Raw genomic sequence first — 19,990 nt, 5'->3', positions numbered from 1 at the left:
TTTCTTTTATGTTTTCCAGCTCAACAGAGTATGCATTTCCCTTAAATTGTTCTGGATTTCTTTGGTGTCTCTTGCATTGTTTTCCTGTTCACTTCTGAGTCTGATAATTTGAGTCACCTCTTTCTGTTATTTAGTTGGGCCAAAGATCTGCCAATCTTGTTACTCTTCTTAAAATAAACAAATAAACAAACAAACAAAAACATCCATTAGATTCATTGATTTTTTTGTATGCTTGCTTTTGCTTGTTCTTGCCAAATTTTTCAGTTGCATCACTCAGTCATTTATTTGTGCTTTAATTCTTTTAAGGTAGGTACTCAGAGCCATAAAACTCACAGTTGTTTTCAATGTGTGCCAAAGGGTTTTGTTGTATTATGCTTTCATTTTCATTTAATTCCAGGAATACTTTCATATTTCATCTTTGATTCCTTCATCATTTAGTAATGAATTGTTTAATCTCCATGAGTCTGTGTATTGCTAAAGAAGTTTTTATTTTGTCAGATTTTTTTTTTAGTTATTAAACAAGATTGTTTTATTTAGTTTGGTTATATCTCTGGTGTTGGTTGTCATTCTTTATGTTTTGACAAATAAGGAACACTACAAATACAAATAACTTGTATGACTTCTTTTTTTTTTTTATTAACTTGAGTATTTCTTATTTACATTTCAAGTGTTATTGCCTTTCCCGGTTTCCGGGCCAACATCCCCCTAACCCCCCCTCCCCTTCTTTATGGGTGTTCCCCTCCCCATCCTCCCCCCATTGCCGCCCTTCCCCCAGCAATCACGTTCACTGGGGGTTCAGTCTTAGCAGGACCCAGGGCTTCCCCTTCCACTGGTGCTCTTACTAGGATATTCATTCTTACCTATGAGGCTGGAGCCCAGGGTCAGTCCATGTATAGTCTTTGGGTAGTGGCTTAGTCCCTGGAAGCTCTGGTTGGTTGGCATTGTTGTTCATATGGGGTCTCGAGCCCCTTCAAGCTCTTCCAGTTCTTTCTCTTGATTCCTTCAACGTGGGTCCTGTTCTCAGTTCAGTGGTTTGCTGCTGGCATTAACCTCTGTATTTGCTGTATTCTGGCTGTGTCTCTCAGGAGATTTGTCAGATTTTTAAGGTGGAAATGGCTGCTTGCTTCCATACCCATGTGACTGTAATACTTTTGCCCATCCTTTTACTCTAAGGTGGTGCCTAACTTTAAAACTAAGTCACCTCTCTTGCTGGCAGCAGATAGATGGATCTTGTCTCTTCATCCATTTAGTCACACAGTGGGTTTTGAGTGAATAACTGAGCCTTTTGATATGTAAAGTTATTAGTGAAATGTGTGTGTTAGATGTGGTCGTCATGTTGTTGATGTTGGGGGTTGTCTGTGTTCTCAGAGGTATGGTATGTTTTCATATTTATGGCTTTGTATTTCTGTCCAAAGGCTCTCTCGTATCCGCATTTCTCTCTTCAGCTCCAAATAATGCTTCTCATATTTTCTTTAGGTTTGCTTTATTAGATATACAATCTTTCTTGCTCCCCCAATCAATCATGACAGATAGGTTTGCTGCATATTACTATTTTAGAATGGCTGTTACACTCTTTTAGGATTTGGAATGCATTGCTCCAGGGTCTTCTGGCTTTCCAATTTTCATTTTGAAATAAACTCTCATTATAATAAGCTTTCCTTTATTTTGGACCTGTGTGTTTTCTCCTTCAGTTTTCAATAACAATTTCTTCTCTAGATATACTTAGTATTTTCACTGTGATATGACATGGGACATTACCATTTTTGGTTTTGTCTATTCAGTGTTCTGTGCGCTGCTGTATAAATCATTAGGTGTTTTATTTTCTATGTCTGTGAAGACTGCTGTGAGGTTTTGATTGGGACTGCACTGAATCTTTAATTACTTTTAGTGCAATGGTAATTTTTACAATATTAGCCCTACTAATCAGTGAGCATTAAGAGGATTTTCCACTTTCTAGTATCTTTCTCTGATTCTTCAGAGATTTATAATTTTTCTTGAAGAAGAATTTGACTTCCTTAGGTTTATTCACAGACATTTTATTTTTTTGAAACTACAGTGAGTGGGAATGTGCGCATGATCTTAATCTCAGCATGTTTGTTGTTGGGATGCAGAAAGGCTACTGATGTTTGTAAGTAGATTTTGTACCCTACCATGTTGCTGTACTCGCTGAAAATTTCTAGAAGTTTTCTGGTAGGGTCTGGGAGATCTCTTATGTATAATACCACAGCATCTGATAACTTCATTTATTTTTTTCATGTTCGTACCCTTTTGATATCCATGTCTTATCTTGTTGCTCAAATCTCATAGTGGTCTACTTTCTAGACAAATAACTACAAACAATTAAGGGAGAGAGGGGAAATTATTCATCTCGGAGGATAATCTCCCTAATTAGCTATCCAATCGTAAGTGTTTGTGTTGCAGTATCCTCTCCAACCCGAATTGGCCCGTACAAAGAAAACGCAACTCAATTAATATGAAAACAATCTAGCGTCTAGATTGGGCAGATCCACCCTACACTGTCCTATTCCTAGCTCCCAAATCCCTCATCCCTTGCACCTTTTACTTGCCAGGTCTTCAGCTTCTCCTTCTCCAATGACGACTCTCTCCTCGCTTCTCTCCTTTTTCCTCCCCTGACTCCTCCCCCCTCCTGACACCTCCCCTCTCCTGACTCCTCCCCTCTCGCTCCCGACTCCTCCCTCTGCCCAAATCTCGAGCTCTTGCCTTTATTTTACAAATTCAGAGAGAACTCCAAGGCAAACCACAACATGTTTGGATCTAAAATTATATAATACGACCAATGTTAATGATATACAACTGATTGTCTTTATACATATATGTAATAGTAATAGTTAAAAAGGAGAGACTATGGGTTTGTGAGGGAATGAAGGAAATGTATAAGGGGATGGAGGGATGAAAGAAGAAGGCCAATTAATGAAATTATATTTCAAATTTTAAAATAAAATTTAAAAACTGTAGGAAAATGTCCTAAATTGTTTTGAGTGACTTGAAGTGACTTTCTTATTTTGTATTTTAATGTCTATATTAGTTAGGAACTGCAAGCTGACAACTGGCAAACGCTGCCCTGGGAGGCCTGTGACACAGGATGTAGATGGGGCTCCAGGCAGGTTTGGGTCTGGGCTGCAGGTGCCCGTGGAGCAGTGTGCACTTGCAGCACAGAAGTACATGGCTGAGTCTCCAGGCTGGGTGTCTGTGATGTGCAGGGAGAAGTGTTTGGCTTTCTCATTCAGTAATAAGATGAGTCGTTGGGTCTGCTTTCTTTCCATATTTGAACGAATGTCAATGAGGAGCTGAGGATGCATTCCAGGCTCTTGCTTATACCAAGGGAAGTAGAGGGAGGCACTGTCTACATAAGTGCAGTTGAGGATGGCATTGGATCCCCCCTGGACTCTCAGGATGGAAGGAAACTGCTTCACTTGCTCACCTTGGCTCATCCCTATGTAGAGATGGAAAGAGAGGAGAAAGGTGTGACGTCATCCACTTCCAGGATTCTCTTTTTCTACAGTAACTAGAATAAACCTGAATAAAATAGAGTTCCCCATAGATGTCTCAGAAATGTCCCCTGATTGTTCTGTGGCCTTCAAATATTAACTCACCATCCAGCTGCAGCCATAGAAAAATGAATAATGCAGGAACATAAGTTTTCATTGCTCTTCCCAACTAAATTAAAATCCAGTACAGATTGTTATGCACAGGAGGTCAGCTATAATTATCAGGATGTTGTTCTTTCTCAGTTACAATTGTACCTCTGGAGTCATCTGCTCAGCAACTGAGAAAAATGTTTTGCTTCTGTCACAAAGCCTTTATAATCAACATACAAGGAAGTGCATTGTCTGCATACTCCCCAGCAGTTAAGATCTACTGACACCTTGTGGTTGCATTCCTAACCACTGAGGCTTCAGTCTAAGTTCTCTTCGAACATATGAGGGACTCAGACACATCAAACAATAATAAGTCATCTCAAGTGAGTTTTAGTGTTGAGAGATCAAGATATATATATGTGTATAACACATCATATACATTATGTTTCATATGTCAGGGTACATAAGTGATGTTTTCATATATAAATGTATATATGCTGTATGTTCATGTGTGTGTGTGTGTGTGTGTGTGTGTGTGTGTGTGTGTGTAAAACATTTCTTCTGTCTAGAACTGTATTTGCTAATCAAATCCAGCACAGCCATATCCACTAGAAATAGCGAGAGTCATGGAAGCAGCACCCCTGCTTTACACAGTTTCAGCAGAGCTGAGGGAATGGCTGCAGTTGCTGTCCCTCCGTCTCTAACTTTGCATTTTGGTCTCTGCATGTTCCATTATTGGACACTTTCTGCATTATGATTCATTTTATGTCTTTTCCTGAGAAGACATATACCTTAGTTGTTTTAGGAAAATCCTAAAAAATCCTAAAATTAACTTTATCTGGTCACTATTTGGAAATATTCCATATTCCCTGGAGATCATTATATAGAGAGCACATTATATAACACATAGATGAGATTACTCTAGGAATCTTCTTGGGGTATCTGCCCTGAACTATCTCAAATAGTATAATTGGTGCTGGGCAAATAGAGACAATTGACAAACTCTGACTGGACAGAATAGGTTATAGAATTAATGTCTCTTTTTATTAGAGGCTTAGCGAGTCAGCTGTGAATCTCCCCTGACCATCAAGCCTGACTCACTTCCTCTTCTGGCTGACTCCTTATCTCTTCTTTTGGAAGGATCCTTCATCTCTCTTCTCTATTTCTCCAAGGCCCTCCTGGAAGGCCTCCCGGACACTGTTCCTCCTATTTCAGGGAATTCTAGCTGACATTACAGATGTGATGTTTTTAATACTTGAATCTTACCTTCTAGAGAATCTGTCCTGGAATCACAAATACCAATAGCTACTCTTAGGGAAGTTCTGAGCAGTCATTTGACCTTGAGGATGGCACTGTTCATTTCGCTCACTCCAAAAGCATCCAGTGTTGAGAGGCTGAATTGCTGATAAAATAGCAGTGTGAATGCCACAGAGAATGCACAAAATCTTGCAAAAAGCCCAGGTTTTCTCCTTCCTGTGGACTCTCCCAAAGGGCCTCCATTCTAGCCCATTTACTTTCCTATGTGTCAACTATGAATACCTACAAACACTGTCTATCTGGAAACTCAATGTTCACATGGGCTTGGGAAGCAGGTGGGCCATCCTCACTGCCCTCTCTATCATTTCGCGTGGTACCATTCTCAACCCTATGACCTACAGGGGCTGTTCTCTCACTCTTCCTGCATCCACTGGGACTCAGCTGAACCTTGTTGCATTTCCTCTCCTCATCCCTGTTCCTTTGTTTCAAAGGCCAATAGAGACATTCCACCTGTGAACCTGGTGGCCACACCTGTCTAGAAAACAGGTAGTCCATCTTAACTCATGTTCATGTTCTACACTGGAATTTTCAGTTTTACCCCTAGCCCTGTAGCAGACCACTCATAGGATTCCGTTCTTCTTTCTATTTCCAATTCCCAGGGACTCCAACAAACCTTGAAGATGACGCAGCTCCCCATTTACTGTGAACCTTTTAAGCAATGACTCTAGTTCATCCCCTTTCCTTCTTGACACCCTCCAAAGCATAAAAATGCTTCCTTCCCTGCAATATCCCCATTCTTATCTTTAGCCTGGTAAAAACCCGCTTAGAACTCCCCTTTTTGTACTTCATTCACCGGACACTTCAACTCTTAATTCAGACACAGGGTTCCTAGCCCTGTAATCCCCCATCTCTTTACATAAGTCTTTGCCTACTTACAGGATCCTTTCTTTGCACTATGCTCTCAACCCCTTATGTTTCCCACCTCTACGTATGAACAGGATCCCTTTAGCATGTCACTGAAGCATCTATCAGCCTTTTCTCCTAGCCCACCTCTATTCCTTTCTGCTACACATTGGCCCATGGAAGTACTTTTTCACAGAAAATCACTTCAACAAGATTTGAAGAATTCAACAGAAACCAAGGAATTCATCCACTTTACAGAGACAATACTATATATCAACACTTGGAAACAAAGTCACCCCAGGCCCAGAGACCAGTACAAAAATACGAACATTAATACCCAAGACAATCTGTTGCCACAAGAACCCAGGAACCCTACTCCAATAAACAGACATAATAATAACCGACACCTCAATGGACACTACAAAAGCCAGAAGAGCCTGGAAAGATGACACACAGACACTGAGAGAAAGATGCCATTCCATGTGAACAACTATCAAGTAATGAAGAAACAAAACCATTCCACGATAAGAACAAGCTTAAGCAATAACCGTCTACCAATCCATGTCTGTAGAAGATGATAGAGGAGAACCTGACAAGGTAAACCACGCCTAAGAAAGCACAAGGAATAAATAATCCCAGTTAGCAAATTAGGAGTGGGGGAAGCACAGACCACAGCTACAAAATAACACGAGTAAATGAACACTGCTCATTGATAATTTTCAGTACTGATGGTCTCAATTTTCCAATAAAAAGACATGAGACTAAGAGATTAGATTAAAAATTCAATATATGAATATCAGAAACAGAAAGTATAAAATTTCATGGACAGTGAATGAATAATTACTGTCCCTAACTTCAAATCATTTCACAAAACAGAAACAGATGGACCATTGTCTATTCTTTTTATGAGGACACAATTGTCCCGATATCTAAACTGCACAAAGGTGCAACAAAGAAAGAAAATTACACTCTGGTGTCTGTTATCAAGATAGATGCAAACATTCTTAACAAAATACTGCAAACTGAATACAAGACACATCATACAAAATTATCCACCATGATGAAGTATGGTGACACAAATAGGGAAGGAAGAAGTCAAAGTATGTTTCTTTGAAGATGATATGACTTTATATATTAAAGACTCCACTGGAAACTCCTAGACCTAAAAACACTCTCAGCAAAGTAGCAGGATAAAAAGTAACTTGCAACATTTAGTAGATTTTCTGTATTATAATGGTAAACACACTAAGAAAGAAATCATGGAAATAGAGCCGATTATAATACCTCCAAAATAAAAATGTCTTTGAAAAACCCTAACGATGCAAGTAAAAATTTTGTATAGTAAAAGTTTTAAAACATGAAAGAAAGAAATAGAAGATATCAGTCTATGAAAAGTCCTCTCATGCTCATGGTTTGGTAGAATTAATATAATGAAAGTAGTCATCCTACCCAAAGCAATTGAAAGACTCAATTCAAACTATAAAAATTCCAAATTAATTTTCACAACAATTAAAACAAAACAAAACACAAACCAGTTCTGATTCATATGGAATCACAAAAGCACAGGATAGCTAAGTCAACCATTAATAATACAAGAACTTGAGGCATCATTATCATCCCAGACTTCAAGTTATAGTTTAAAAAAAAAAAAAAACAACATCTTTCTGCTGGACCTCAGGGGTTTTTTCCTGTTCCTGTTCTCCCCCAATACCTGATCATCTTCCCCTCTTCCCTTTCCCACCCAGATCCCTCCCTCCCTCCACCCTTCTTGTGATTGCTTTCTTGATCCTCCCAAGTGGGATTGAGGCATCTTTTGTTATGGGACATCTGGGTTGTTTCCAGCTTCTGGTTATCACACTATGAATATAATGGAACTCGTGCCCCTGTGGCATGGTGGGGCATCTTTTGTGTATATGCCCAAGACTGGTATAGCTGGGTCTTCAGGTAGGTCTATTTCCAGTTTTCTGAGGACCCACAGACCGATTTCCAGAGTGGTTGTACCAGTTTGCAATCCCACCAACAGTGAAGGAGTGTTCCTCTTTCTTCATATCCTCGCCAACATGTTCTGTCACCTGAGTTTTTGATCTTAGCCATTCTGATTGGCATAAGGTGGGATCTCGGGGTTGTTTTGATTTGAACATCTCTTTAAGTGTTTCTCAGCCATTCGAGATTCCTCTGTTGTGAATTTTCTGTTTAGTTCTAAACTCCATTTGGGAAGTAGGGGGTGGGGGGAACCTCTAGAATGCTCCAGAGACCTGGAAGGTGAGAGACTCTCAGGACTCAAAAAGAGACACCTTAGATGAAATGCCACACAGTGGGGAGAGGGAAGTTGTAGAGTTCACCTCCAGTAAAAACAAACAAACAAACAAACAAACAAACAAACAGGGCATCAAATAGAGGTATGGGCTTTCCATCCCACAATCAAAGACTCTGACCCAGAATTGTTTCTGTCTGGAAGAACTGCAGGAAGAAAAATGGAGAAGATCCTGAGGAAAAGGAGGTCCCAGTGACAGGCCCAAACTGAGATCTAGCTCAGGAGAGGCCCCAAGGCCTAACCCTAATACTGATGCTAAGGTGTGTTTACAAACAAGGGTTTGTAATGATTGCCCATCGAAAGGCCCATCAAGCAGCTGAAAGAGTCAGGTGCAGATATTTCTACCCAACCAATGGAGAGAAGCTGCTGACCCCTGTGGTTGAATGAGGGAAAAGCTGGAAGAAGCTGAGGAGGAGGGTGACTCCATAGGAAATCAGTGTCTGAACTAACCTGGACTCTCAGGAACTCTCAGACACTGAGCCACCAACCAGGCAGCATACACCAGCTGCAATGAGGACCCCAACACATGTAAAGCAGAGCACTTCTGGGTCTGGACTAAATCAGAGAAGATGCACCTAACCCTTGAGAAACTTGAGGCCCCAGGGAGTAGGGAGTGGGGTGGGCGTTGGGTAGGGATATCCTTATAGAGATGGAGAGGGAGAGGTATGGGATATGGAACAATCGGAGGGTGGACTGGGAGGGGAATAAAGTCTGGCCTGTAAAAAAAAGATTTAATAATAATAATAATAATAATAATAATAATAATAATAATAATAATAATAAGCCCAACATCAGATATGTATGTAAATCAGACACGCTAATCAGTGGAATGGCATTGAATACCCAGACAAAAATCCACATACCTATGAACCTCTCATTTGATAAAGAACCCAGAAACACATACCAGAAAGAAGACAGCATCTTCAACAAATGATGCTGGTCAAATTGAATGGCAACATGTAAAAGAATGTGGATAGAATAATTTTTATCACCCTGTACAAAGCTCAAGTCCAAATGGATCAAGGATCTCAACATATGTCAAAATATTCTGAATCAAGTACAAGAAAAATGATTAAAATTGCTCACAGGAAAAGTCTTTGTGAGCAGGACACCAACCAACAGCACAATCAGTAAAAAAAAAATTGATAAATGGATCTTCAAAATATTGAAACGTTTATGTATGGGCAAAAGACACCATCATTTGAACCAGTGCTTGTTTTGGCAATGGAACGTATTGTTACCAATTATGCATCTGGTACCGGGCTAATATCTAAAATATATAAAGAACTTAAAAGACTGTAAACATCGAGAAAAGAAATAACACAAAAAATAGGTGTAGATCTAACAGTGAGCATGAGACACAAATGGCTAAGAAATGCTGAAAGAAATGATCAACATCCTTAGTCATTAGGAAATTGCAATTAAAACCACTATGAGATTTCATCTTATACCCTGCAGAATGGCTAAGAAGTGATGCCATCTAACTGAGATGTTGAACAAAGGGGCACCATGGAAATGCTTGAACAACTCAAGCTATTGCCAAGACTATTGGTTGCTCTTCACAAACAGATGAAGACAACACCTCCGTATCTCACTGAACATGGAGAAGTTGAGCTGGTGACTGACTAGAGCTTCTATCTCTTTGGACTGGTGTTCATGGTATACAGGAAGGTAGTCTGAATGTTACCTGAAAAGAAAGGTAAACACCAATTCTTTGTTCTGCAATGGTGGCCCGCCTGCATGATACACTGGTGTGATAATGGCACGAATGGTATTAGAGTAACCAACCACACTCTGAATGGACTCACTCCATTGGATAGAGTCCCTGCCTTATACTGCTCCAACAGCCAAGAACCTGACTCGTTAGGCTGTAGACCTAGAGGAAAACCAAATATTATTGCTCTCCTAAAGATAAGTAGCAATATAATGACTTGGAATTGCTTTCTGCTACACCCATAGACCGATGCCTTATTCAGTCATCATCAAGAAGCTTCTATCTAGAGTAGGTGGAACAAACGCAGAGACCCACAACTTCACAACTGGAAATGTGCCGAGAATGAGAGACCTTCAGCACTCAGTCCTAAACAGAATGTTTCCATGACACTTCCCCATTCAGGGCTCAGGGAATTTTGCAAAAGTGGAAACAGAAAGATTATGAGAGTCAGTGCAGATGGAAGACACTAAGGAAATAATGCCGTTCAGAAAGATGGCTCACATGTAATCTCATAGAGATGGCGGCAGCATGCATGGGTGCTGCATAGGTCCAATACAGACGTGTCCCTAGTACTAAAAGGGGAAGCACATGTAATTCCCTATCCCTAACCAAGAAACTATATCCAACTGACAACCAATCACACAGGGAAATTTAGTTTCACCTACAGAGGTTTACTAGATATACAAACCACACTTAAAGGCAGGCCTCAGGCCTCAGCAGTAGAAGCCCAATCCAACTGAACTGAGTGGTAGTTTAGAGGGATTTTTGCCCCTCAATGCTTTATCTGGACGTTGGTTGCTTTCTTATGTATTATGGTTTCAAATGTTGTGTTTTACAGATTGTGTGTGTGTGTGTGTGTGTGTGTGTGTGTGTGCGCGTGTGTATGTTTCTGGATGCTGCATGTATATGTGTTTCTCAGACTTTTCCCCCTGTTCATTTGTTTGTCTGTTTTTTGTTTGTTTGCTTGCTTTTGCTTGCTTTTGCTTGCTGATTTTCTAGAAAAAGAAAGAGATTGAAAAAGATGTGGAGGTCGATGTGTGGGGATGTTTGGAGGATCTGGAAGGAGATGAGGAAGGGGACATGTGATCAGAATATATTACATGAAAAAATCTATTTTCAAAGGAAGGGGAGGAGGAGGAGGAATGTACAGCCAGAGTCTAACTTGCTCAAAGTGCCCATGTTTGCACAGATTGGAGTTCTTGATTCTTGTCAGACAGACTGGACCATGTTCTTTCCAGACCTAAAATGCAGAACTGAAAATAGTAGATTTTCCATGAGGCGCTTGTTCCTCCTGAAATAAGGCCTAGACATTCCTAAGTAGAAAATCTGGAAACAAGACTTCTTCCTATTCACATTCATTGATCATTTTATTGTGGCATTTTGTATGTAGTTGCTGCCTAGTAATAGAATTGGATAAGGGACTTTTATGAATTCTTCTGGCCTTGAAATTCTTTTATGCTAGTGGACATAGAAAATACACAGAGAAGTGTGGGGCATAGAGTGGCCTGGGACTGGGGACAAATTGACTCACAGTATGGAAACCTAAACTGATTCTCAGTCCCAGGCGTCTGACATGCCTGCCATTTCCTTGATGGATCCCTGAAAAATTAGATAAAATCCTATCTGGGTTTCCATAGCATGCAGAACATAAATGGATTGATAGTGGGTCATGGGGAGGTGAAATGTATAGCCAAATAAAATAAAATTAAACCTTGCTAACTATTGTGATAAAGTCGTGTGATAAGGTTGTAGACTGGAGAGTTGGGCAGAGATAAACAGGATGCTCCTTCATGAGGATCTGGTTTAATCATTAAATCTAACACACTTTTCTTGTAAGAAACACATATTCTCTGTGACTTGGAGAACCTGAGAATGGCATATGGTTTAACAATATATGGCTTTCTAGAGTTAAGTGTTCTTGTTCCAGGGGTAAATGGAGGCTCAAATTCTCAACATGGATAGTGATAAAGTTTGTGAGACGATGTAAAACAGAAAATCATTTCTCTCTCTATAGATGCAGAGAAGGGGGCTTACATTGTTTTAAAACACAGCAGGGTGTGTGCTGAGGTAAAATTAGTTTACATACTGAAAAGTAGTTGTAAATTATACAAAAATATCAATACAGAGAGTGGTGTTGTCCAGCAGCCAACAGTCTCTGGCTTGTGCAGGAAGAGTTGGTCGGAAAGGTGTGTGAGGAAGGGTCTAGCAGGAGAGAGGTTGAGCCAGGGATGGACCCTGAGGAGTGACAGTTGCTGTAGAAGGTGAATGTTCTTGGTTGGAAGGCTTGGTTTAGGAGAGGAAAGACAGTGGAAGAATTCAAGATTCCACCTAATTTAAACCAGAAATAACTAACCACAGTTGATTTAGATGACCTGCCACTTCAAGAAAGTTGCCAGCTAATTTATCTTTTCTTCATCAAAGGTGGAAATAAATGAACGAAACTCTGACGATGGAGCAAATGTGGCACATCTATTCAGAATTATTCAGTCACTAATGAAGGTGACAGCTCGAGAAGCAGCCCTGGTTTGGAGAAGTTGAAAAGGCTGGAGAAGGACAATCAAAATCTGAAAATCAACTAAGACTAAGCAATGAACCTGAAGATGGTTTAGTAGTCTGCAGGGGGACATGATACTCTGTTGTTGTGTGCTAGAGTTCACCAACTTGAAACCAATTGGAATAAAAATTTAGAGAATTAAAGAATGTGCAAAAACAAGTCAGATGAAGAGAAGAAAGTTAATGAAAAACTGGCTCTTTGAAATGAGGATGTAGAAAATGAAAACAAATGAAGAAGAATGAAGAGCTTACTCAGGACATTATTGATGACCAGAAACTAATAGATTCACGAAAGTAATCACTTTGACCAGGAAGTAGAGAAGACAGTGACAACTAATCAGAAGTCTAAAGAGTACAGTGAACTTGTTCGACATGTGGATGAAATCCAGGACTTAGTAAAGGGTAGTGAGAAAATTGGAGTTCAAAATGAAGAAATGAGAAAAAGATCTAGAGGAGTCAGTTCAGGAAATGGAGCAGATGACGGATGACTATAACAGGACGAAGTTAAGTGTGCATCACACAGATTCTATTTACGGTAAACCAGATTTAAAAAGAGAATGGCGTTATCACCTTCATGTGTGAGAAGAACTCACAGACCTTCTGAGAGCAAGGGATGAAAGGGACCCAGGCTTGATGGCCGTCCAGGCGAACACAGCAGAATAGAAGGGGTGCTTTTCTCAATTGATACGATGTTTTCTCATTTTGTTTTTTTTTTTTTTAATTTAATTTCAAATTTGATTTTTTAAGACTTTGCAGCGGACAATAATTTATATTCGTTTTTTTAAAATTTGGTATTGTCTGTCTTGTCTAAAAAAATCTCTAAAACTGCTACATGTAGTCCTCAAGCTCATTTGTTTATTAAACAAACACTTTCAAGTCAACATTAAGCAGGAATGGGATTGGAAAAAAGATCTATCCAGATCAGTTAGAAGGTGTTTTCCAAGTACCCCCTGCCTGTGCTAACTGCCACATTCCAATCTCACCTGAGGGGTTGGGGATTTAGCTCAGTGGTAGAGCGCTTGCCTAGCAAGCTCAAGGCCCTGGGTTCGGTCCCCAGCTCCGAAAAAAAGAAAAAAAAAGACACCAATCTCACCTGATTCCATGGCTGTACCCGACCAAGAAGCAAGGGTTAGGATGGCTGCTATCTGTGACCTCTCTGAGGCGACTGGATCCTTATGTGAATGTTGACATAACTTCTAACCATGCCCACAAAAATCTTATTGACCCTGAGACATTATTTGTTGTCTGGGAAGCCCAGATAATATATATTTTAAGGAAGTGGAGTTACAATGGGGATGAAGCCGAATGAATCACAAGGTTTCAGTTAATCTGTGAAGCTCTAGAGAGAAAAAGAAAGGCCATCCAGTTGCTGTTGTAGTCACACAGTCGCTGTTTCTGAGCGAAAACAATGGAGAGATGATGCGTGGATGAATGGCATGGCTGATTCCCAGTTCCATACAGAGACAAGGACAGGCCAGAGTTTTCAACTGTGGAATATAATCAGTCAACCTTCAGAAAATAAACGAGTTATTTAGTTCACATTTAATTATTGTATAATAAATCGGTACCCTACTGTATATTTAGAATGTTTCAACACTTCTTTTGAAAGCAGTATTCTTTTTTATTCACTAATAGTTTTATTAATTGTTTTAATTATATATATATATATTTGTAATATACACTGTAGATTCCATAAAATGTTCATTTTAACTATGTCTCAGTACTTACCATTTGGTGTTAGACAATTAGTCTTTCCCTGTTCCTTTCCCTGGGGATGACTGCCTGTTCCAATTCCAGTGAAAGCAGTGTTTTAAAGAAAAGTTTTGCATATAAGGTAGAATCAGTTGCTACAAGTTTTATTGTGACATAAATTGCAAATACATCTTCCTAGTTTTATTTTATCTTTTGGCTCCTAATTAATACATGAAATATTTTTTTACACTGCAGAATAAATGTATTATATATTTAAAATATCAAGACATATCTATAATGTCTTGATCTAATAAGATTTCTCTTGCCTTTCTACCACTTAATTTATTGGATGAATTAATTAATTTATCTACATCATATTGAGCAGATTAGCTCAGTGTTGTCTTGTGCTCTTTAAACAAAGGATGAAAAGAGTTGCTTTCAGTTTCGAATTTTAACAAATGACCCAAATGATTCTCCAATATGTAAGAGAGGTTTATATTCTATGACATTAGCAAAAACTGAAAAAATAAAGGGGTATATTTTAGTCATGCATGCTGATGTTTCTGAGCATTTAGCATTCTAGAAGTCAGTGTCATGTCAGTCAGAATGTAAGTGGGAACTACAGTGGTATTTTTATATTTCCTCACATCTTTGTGATTTGTGGAGATCTGATGAAGCCACAGCTGTGCAAAGCCTCCTGCAGAGTTCTTCTGTGGCAGGGGTTGTAGCTGCACAGCCAGCTGCAGTTTGGGGCCAGGCTGCAGGCTCACTGGGAGCACTGTGCCTCAGCAGCACAGAAGTAGGTGCCTGAGTCCTCCAGCTGGGCATCATTGATGTGCAGGGTGCTGTAGCGCTCCTTAGCATTAAATGTTGACTTTAACCTCCCGTTCTCCTTCGTTCCTGAAGCCAGGTAGAACAGATTGATGAGGCTGCCCCTGGGATCCTGTCGGAACCACTGAACACTCCTCATGGAGGTAGAAAAATTACATCTCAGAGCAGGATTGGTTCCCTCGTGGAGACTCAGGGCTGGAGGACTCTGCTCCACATTATCTCCTCTCACCCCTGTTGGAAACAGAAAAGGAAAACAGGATCAAAGAGAGGTATCCACCCCCAACAGGCAAATACCCAGGAGACGCCATGAGGAAGAACGCACAGGAGATTTTCATCTACTTTCTCCCCCTCCACCACCGACATTTCTGGAGAATCCCAGATAGGAACTTAGCTTAGCACAACTCACAGCAAATCTGCACCCACAGAATCCCCAGCACAGCTCCCAGGTTCCTCTCCATGGCCCCTGTCCACTTGCTGGGACGTCTTCTCTCCAGGTCTGAAGGGGGTCAGTCTTGTGCCCAGACAACTTGTGCTCACAGACTACAGGTTCTCTCTGAGTCACTGAGCTCCCTCATTCATCTGAACAAGGAACTCCACCCACCTCCACCTCATGACTCTGCACTGTCATTGCTCCAGGACTGTGGAGGACATTGATGTAGAGCCCAGGACACTGTGTTTCTAATGTAACAGGTAATATAAGGAGTTTGAGGGGGTGAGAATGTTTGAGGAAAGAGAATGCATAAATACAGAATGCTGGTGGAAAAACTAATCACGTGTGTGTGTGTGTGTGTGTGTGTGTGTGTTCATTCACATGTGTGTGATACGAATTGTATTGGAATAATTCCAGTTTTTTTAGTTTGGCGAATTTTAAACATAAACCTAAAAGAAATTTAAAAAAAAGTAGAATTGTTTTCTCTTGAGTGTCCATTGTCATAACGCCTAGTAATTCTATTTTGTTTATATACGTTCAGAGAATTATTTTTAAAATAGATTTATAGAACAACGGATCCAGAAAACAGGCTCTAGATATCTGTGGCTGTCTACAGAATGTTTGAGCGTTAAAGACCCAGGTGAACTACACCTCATCACCATCACCTGTACCTCTTGCTTTGGGAATGGATTGCCTTCTGTCCTTATGTCTCTTCTCAGTGCTTCAAACCTCAGGGTGACTGAAGAAAAAGTAATCTTAGGAACCCTGCAGTGCCCCCTAGTGGACTGACACCAACAACAAACGTGATTTCAGGCCATCCTCACAAGCCTCATTAAACCAGCCCATCACTTCCTGTTGGAGGAAACGCCAATGGTCAGAAGAGAAGAGCATCTAGAGAGAGTTCTCAATAGAAGAAACAAAAATGGCTTTAAAAATCTTAAAATTGTTCATCAACCTTAGCAATTAGGAAAATGCAAATTAAAACAACTTTGAGATCTCATCTGACACCAGTCAGAATATGTAAATCTATAAAACACCTCACAACAATGCTGGGGAGGTGCATAGAGGGTAAAGGAACCTGCACGCATTCTCAGGGGAATAACGATTGGTGCAGCTCCTCTGGAAACCAGTGTGGAGAATCTTTAAACCACGAACACTCAATCTACCACAGGACCCAGCTATGCCACTTCTTGGTCTCTGTCCCTCTCCACAGATGCTTACCTATGTCCACTGCTGCTCTCCTCATGGTAACGAGGAAACGGAGACAACATAAATGTCCTTCATCTGGTGAATGGACAATGAAACTGTGGTGCCTACATAGTATGGAATGTTCTTCAATGCAGAGGAAAACGGCATCATAAACGTTGCAGTTAGATGATGGAACCAGAAAAGATTCTTGTAAATGAGCTGACTGAGACCCAGAAAAAAAATGCCATGTGTTCTGCCCCGAAGTCCTGAAGCCCTAACCTCAGTGGAAACTGCAGACGCTCCTAACTCCACATCTTCAGACGGAAATGTGTGACCTGGGGTCACCACAGAGGCCAGAAAGGTACAAGGGACATGTGGCTGGGGAGAGCCACTCGAGATGGGAAGAGCAAGGCAAGCAAAATGTAATGGGAGACACAGGGAAGGTGAAGGGAGGGGAGGGGAGGTCACCATAGAAGGAGAGAGATGGAGGAATGTGGGATTGAGTAACTCTGTCTGAAAATGCAATAAGGAAGCATATCAGTGTCTATGTACCAAATAGTACATAAAATAAAAATGAATATATATAAACATAGCTTAGCTTAAATTAAGTGTTTGTCTGGGCTGACCATCCTGCTCCCAAAATCCATAGATCTCTAAAAACAAAATGAAACAACGAACAAAAAATAACAAAAAAAATACTAACAAAGAACAAAAACATATCCCTTTCTCTCTTCAACTTCTTCTACATAGCCCCTCCCCCAATTCATGTTGTCTTGCTGCTATTTCTTTAATTGTTGTTACATATAGAGTCTGGGATATAGAGATAACACCTGCTCAGAGTATAGAATGTAACTTGTATGTATATGATCTCAGGGTAGACCACATGGTATTCAATAATAAATTGGGAGGTTCTTCCTTGGATAAGACTGTTCTCAGCATTTCTTAGCTGACCACAGTGTTTGTGTACAGTTGGGGCTCTGCGGGATTTTCCCCTTCAACATTCACATGTGTAGTGGCTGTCGATTAGTGCCATCTTGTTTAGGTCTTCTCTAGGCAGCCATGTCATTGAGGCATCGTGGAACTCACCATGAGAACTGAAACACAGTTCCGTAGGCTGATGTTCCAGTACGTGTTGTTATAGAGAACAATGAAAGCTTAATCAAAACAACAGAAGGAGGAAAAAAATCAAGATTTCCAAAAACACGAAAATATTAAAACTACCCAGATATAGAAATTAGCAAATTGTCTATAAAAGGCAATCTTCTGGGTGAGTCAGAACTTTAATTCTTGGCACATACTTCTTTGGAAAAATGTAACCCAAACCAAGAATGCTGAGGAGACACTGTAGGGCAGGCTGTGTCCTCTTGACAGTGCTGAACAGATTGAAATCTGCTCTCTAACCCACTAACCCCTCGTAAGCAGCACAGCCTTCCCTAAAGCATGTCCATTGTGCCAGCGGCCAGAGAGGGGGGAGTGTGTGAGGAGAGTGGCCAGCCTGTCATGTGAATCAGCTCAGATAACAGGAGGAGGTTCAAGTAAAGGTTGAATTAATATTTAGACAGAATGGGGGATGGGAATTAGGCTGAGGGAAACACCGAGAATAAATGAAGCAGAAAAGAAGGAAGCTAAATCTAAAGTTTTCATATTCTGAAATGGTGGTTGGATTGCTACTCAGCCAATATTCCTTCAGATTCAGTTATTACCACAGGTCCTTGTACTTACAGTCTTTCATAATTAGCTTCTTCATCAATTATAAGTTTGTTTTTATTCTTTCTGGAAACATGCAGACAATGGTAAGAAAAGGCAGTCATCAAAATTCACCTGATTCCCAGTGGACTCAGTTTTGTACATGCACACGCACATTCACTCATACTTAAATGCATACACACTCACATACACATACACACTCACACACATACACACACTAAACACATATGTACATTTATACACTCACATTTAATAAAATCACATAAAAAGCAACAGTTTTGCTGAATCATCTTAAATCTTGCTACCCACTCTAGAAAAATCTACAATGAAATTTCACCATATAGTGTAAGATTCTTTCTGGTGTGTGTGTGTGTGTGTGTGTGTGTGTGTGTGTGTGTGTGTGTGTGTACGTATGTGCATGTGTGCACATGTGCATGTTCATATGCACAGCAGAAACTAATAAATATTAGAATAAGGAGAACCCAACAATCTTTATATGTGAAGAATAATCTTATAAGGCTGTTAAGGACTGAACTGTGTCTCTCCCAAAATAATTATGGTGGAGCCCTCACACTAAGGACTTCAGTGACACTTGAAGATAGGACATTAAATGGTAACCAAACTAAAATAAATAAAATAGCACAGGAGGCCTGGACCATCAGATTAATGATGACCATAGACCTGCACATGCTCTGAGAAGGACCCTGTGAGGACTCACGGAAGGCAGCAGTCATCTGTGGCCACAGAAAGAGATCTCTGGAAAAGTAGGTCCAGATCACACCTCCATACAGGACTTCTACCTCTAAGGCTTCAAGAAAAGAACTTCGTGTTGTCTCAGCCACACCTTGTGCTGTGTTGTGAAATGAGAAAATGAGTCCATTGGAAGGCATAACTGTAGAGATGAAAATACCCAACCTTCAATCATTCTCCCTTCATCCTTTCTTTTAGAGCAGCTGTCCCCTACAATGAAGTTACCCATTCTTGACAGAACATTCTTGAGAATCATACTTAAAGGTCTGATGATCTTACTTTTGTCAAGGTGCTGGGAAGAGTGGAGTCTGCCTCTTTTGTACAGTGCACCCAATGCTGGTGACAAAGGAATGAAATCCTACTGTAGTTTCCTAGCAAAGGCTTTAAGTGTTTTTGGGTTCAGCACTTGAACCAAGCATCCATCCCTATATCTTAAGTTTGCTTAGGATAACTATAGAAAAGGGCAAAGTAGCATGGCGTGGACCTTGATAGTTTGCAGGGACCATTGCTAACATTGTTTAGTAGCATGTGCACATATCAACTACCAAAAGAAATGGTGCACATGTATAACTATGTATGTGTAGGAGTGTACCCTCCGGGGGTTGCCAGCTACCATATTACATGAAGACCATAGCAGAGGAAACTGAAATCCTACTGCAACAATGTGACTACAAAAGTCTCATCTCATCTCACGGGATAGCATACATCACATTTCATTAGCAGAGCATTGGCTTATTACATAGTATGACCAAACAGAAAAAGATGATTTTTAAAAGATCTTTTTTAATGATGGTTCTTTTATTATTATCATTCTCACATACCTTTATTCTGTCTGGTTAGGATTATATACAGTTTTGAGGGAGGTGGGGTCTGACAGCATATGTTTCCTATTGACCTGTTTTGAGATGTTAGGGATGCCTCATAAGCATGTCGAGAGAATTAGGGGCTCTGATGGTCACAGTCCTCTCTATGGGGGACTGTGGCTATGTGGCAGGTGAAGCTCCTACTGTCCCTTTGGGTTCCAGGGCTTCCAATCCATTTAAGCCTTTACC

The 19,990-nt window shown here is 40.3% G+C and overlaps 2 gene segments (V, D, J or C); both read right to left on the bottom strand.

Annotated features, from left to right (window-relative positions):
• LOC148000932 (T cell receptor alpha variable 22-like) overlaps nt 1-19,990 on the bottom strand; it is a 322,393-nt gene that overhangs the window by 247,246 nt on the left and 55,157 nt on the right.
• On the bottom strand, nt 13,324-15,444 carry LOC134478812 (T cell receptor alpha variable 22-like). The segment is given in 3 exon segments: nt 13,324-13,827; nt 14,069-15,094; nt 15,270-15,444. Coding segments are annotated over 2 exon segments (348 nt in total).

This window comes from Rattus norvegicus, chromosome 15, assembly GCF_021556685.1.
Source record: "Rattus norvegicus strain SHRSP/BbbUtx chromosome 15, alternate assembly SHRSP_T2T, whole genome shotgun sequence".
NCBI classification, from domain to species: domain Eukaryota; kingdom Metazoa; phylum Chordata; class Mammalia; order Rodentia; family Muridae; genus Rattus; species Rattus norvegicus.
The sequence above is the reverse complement of the archived record's forward strand: the minus strand, read 5'-3'. Positions and strand labels throughout refer to the sequence as shown.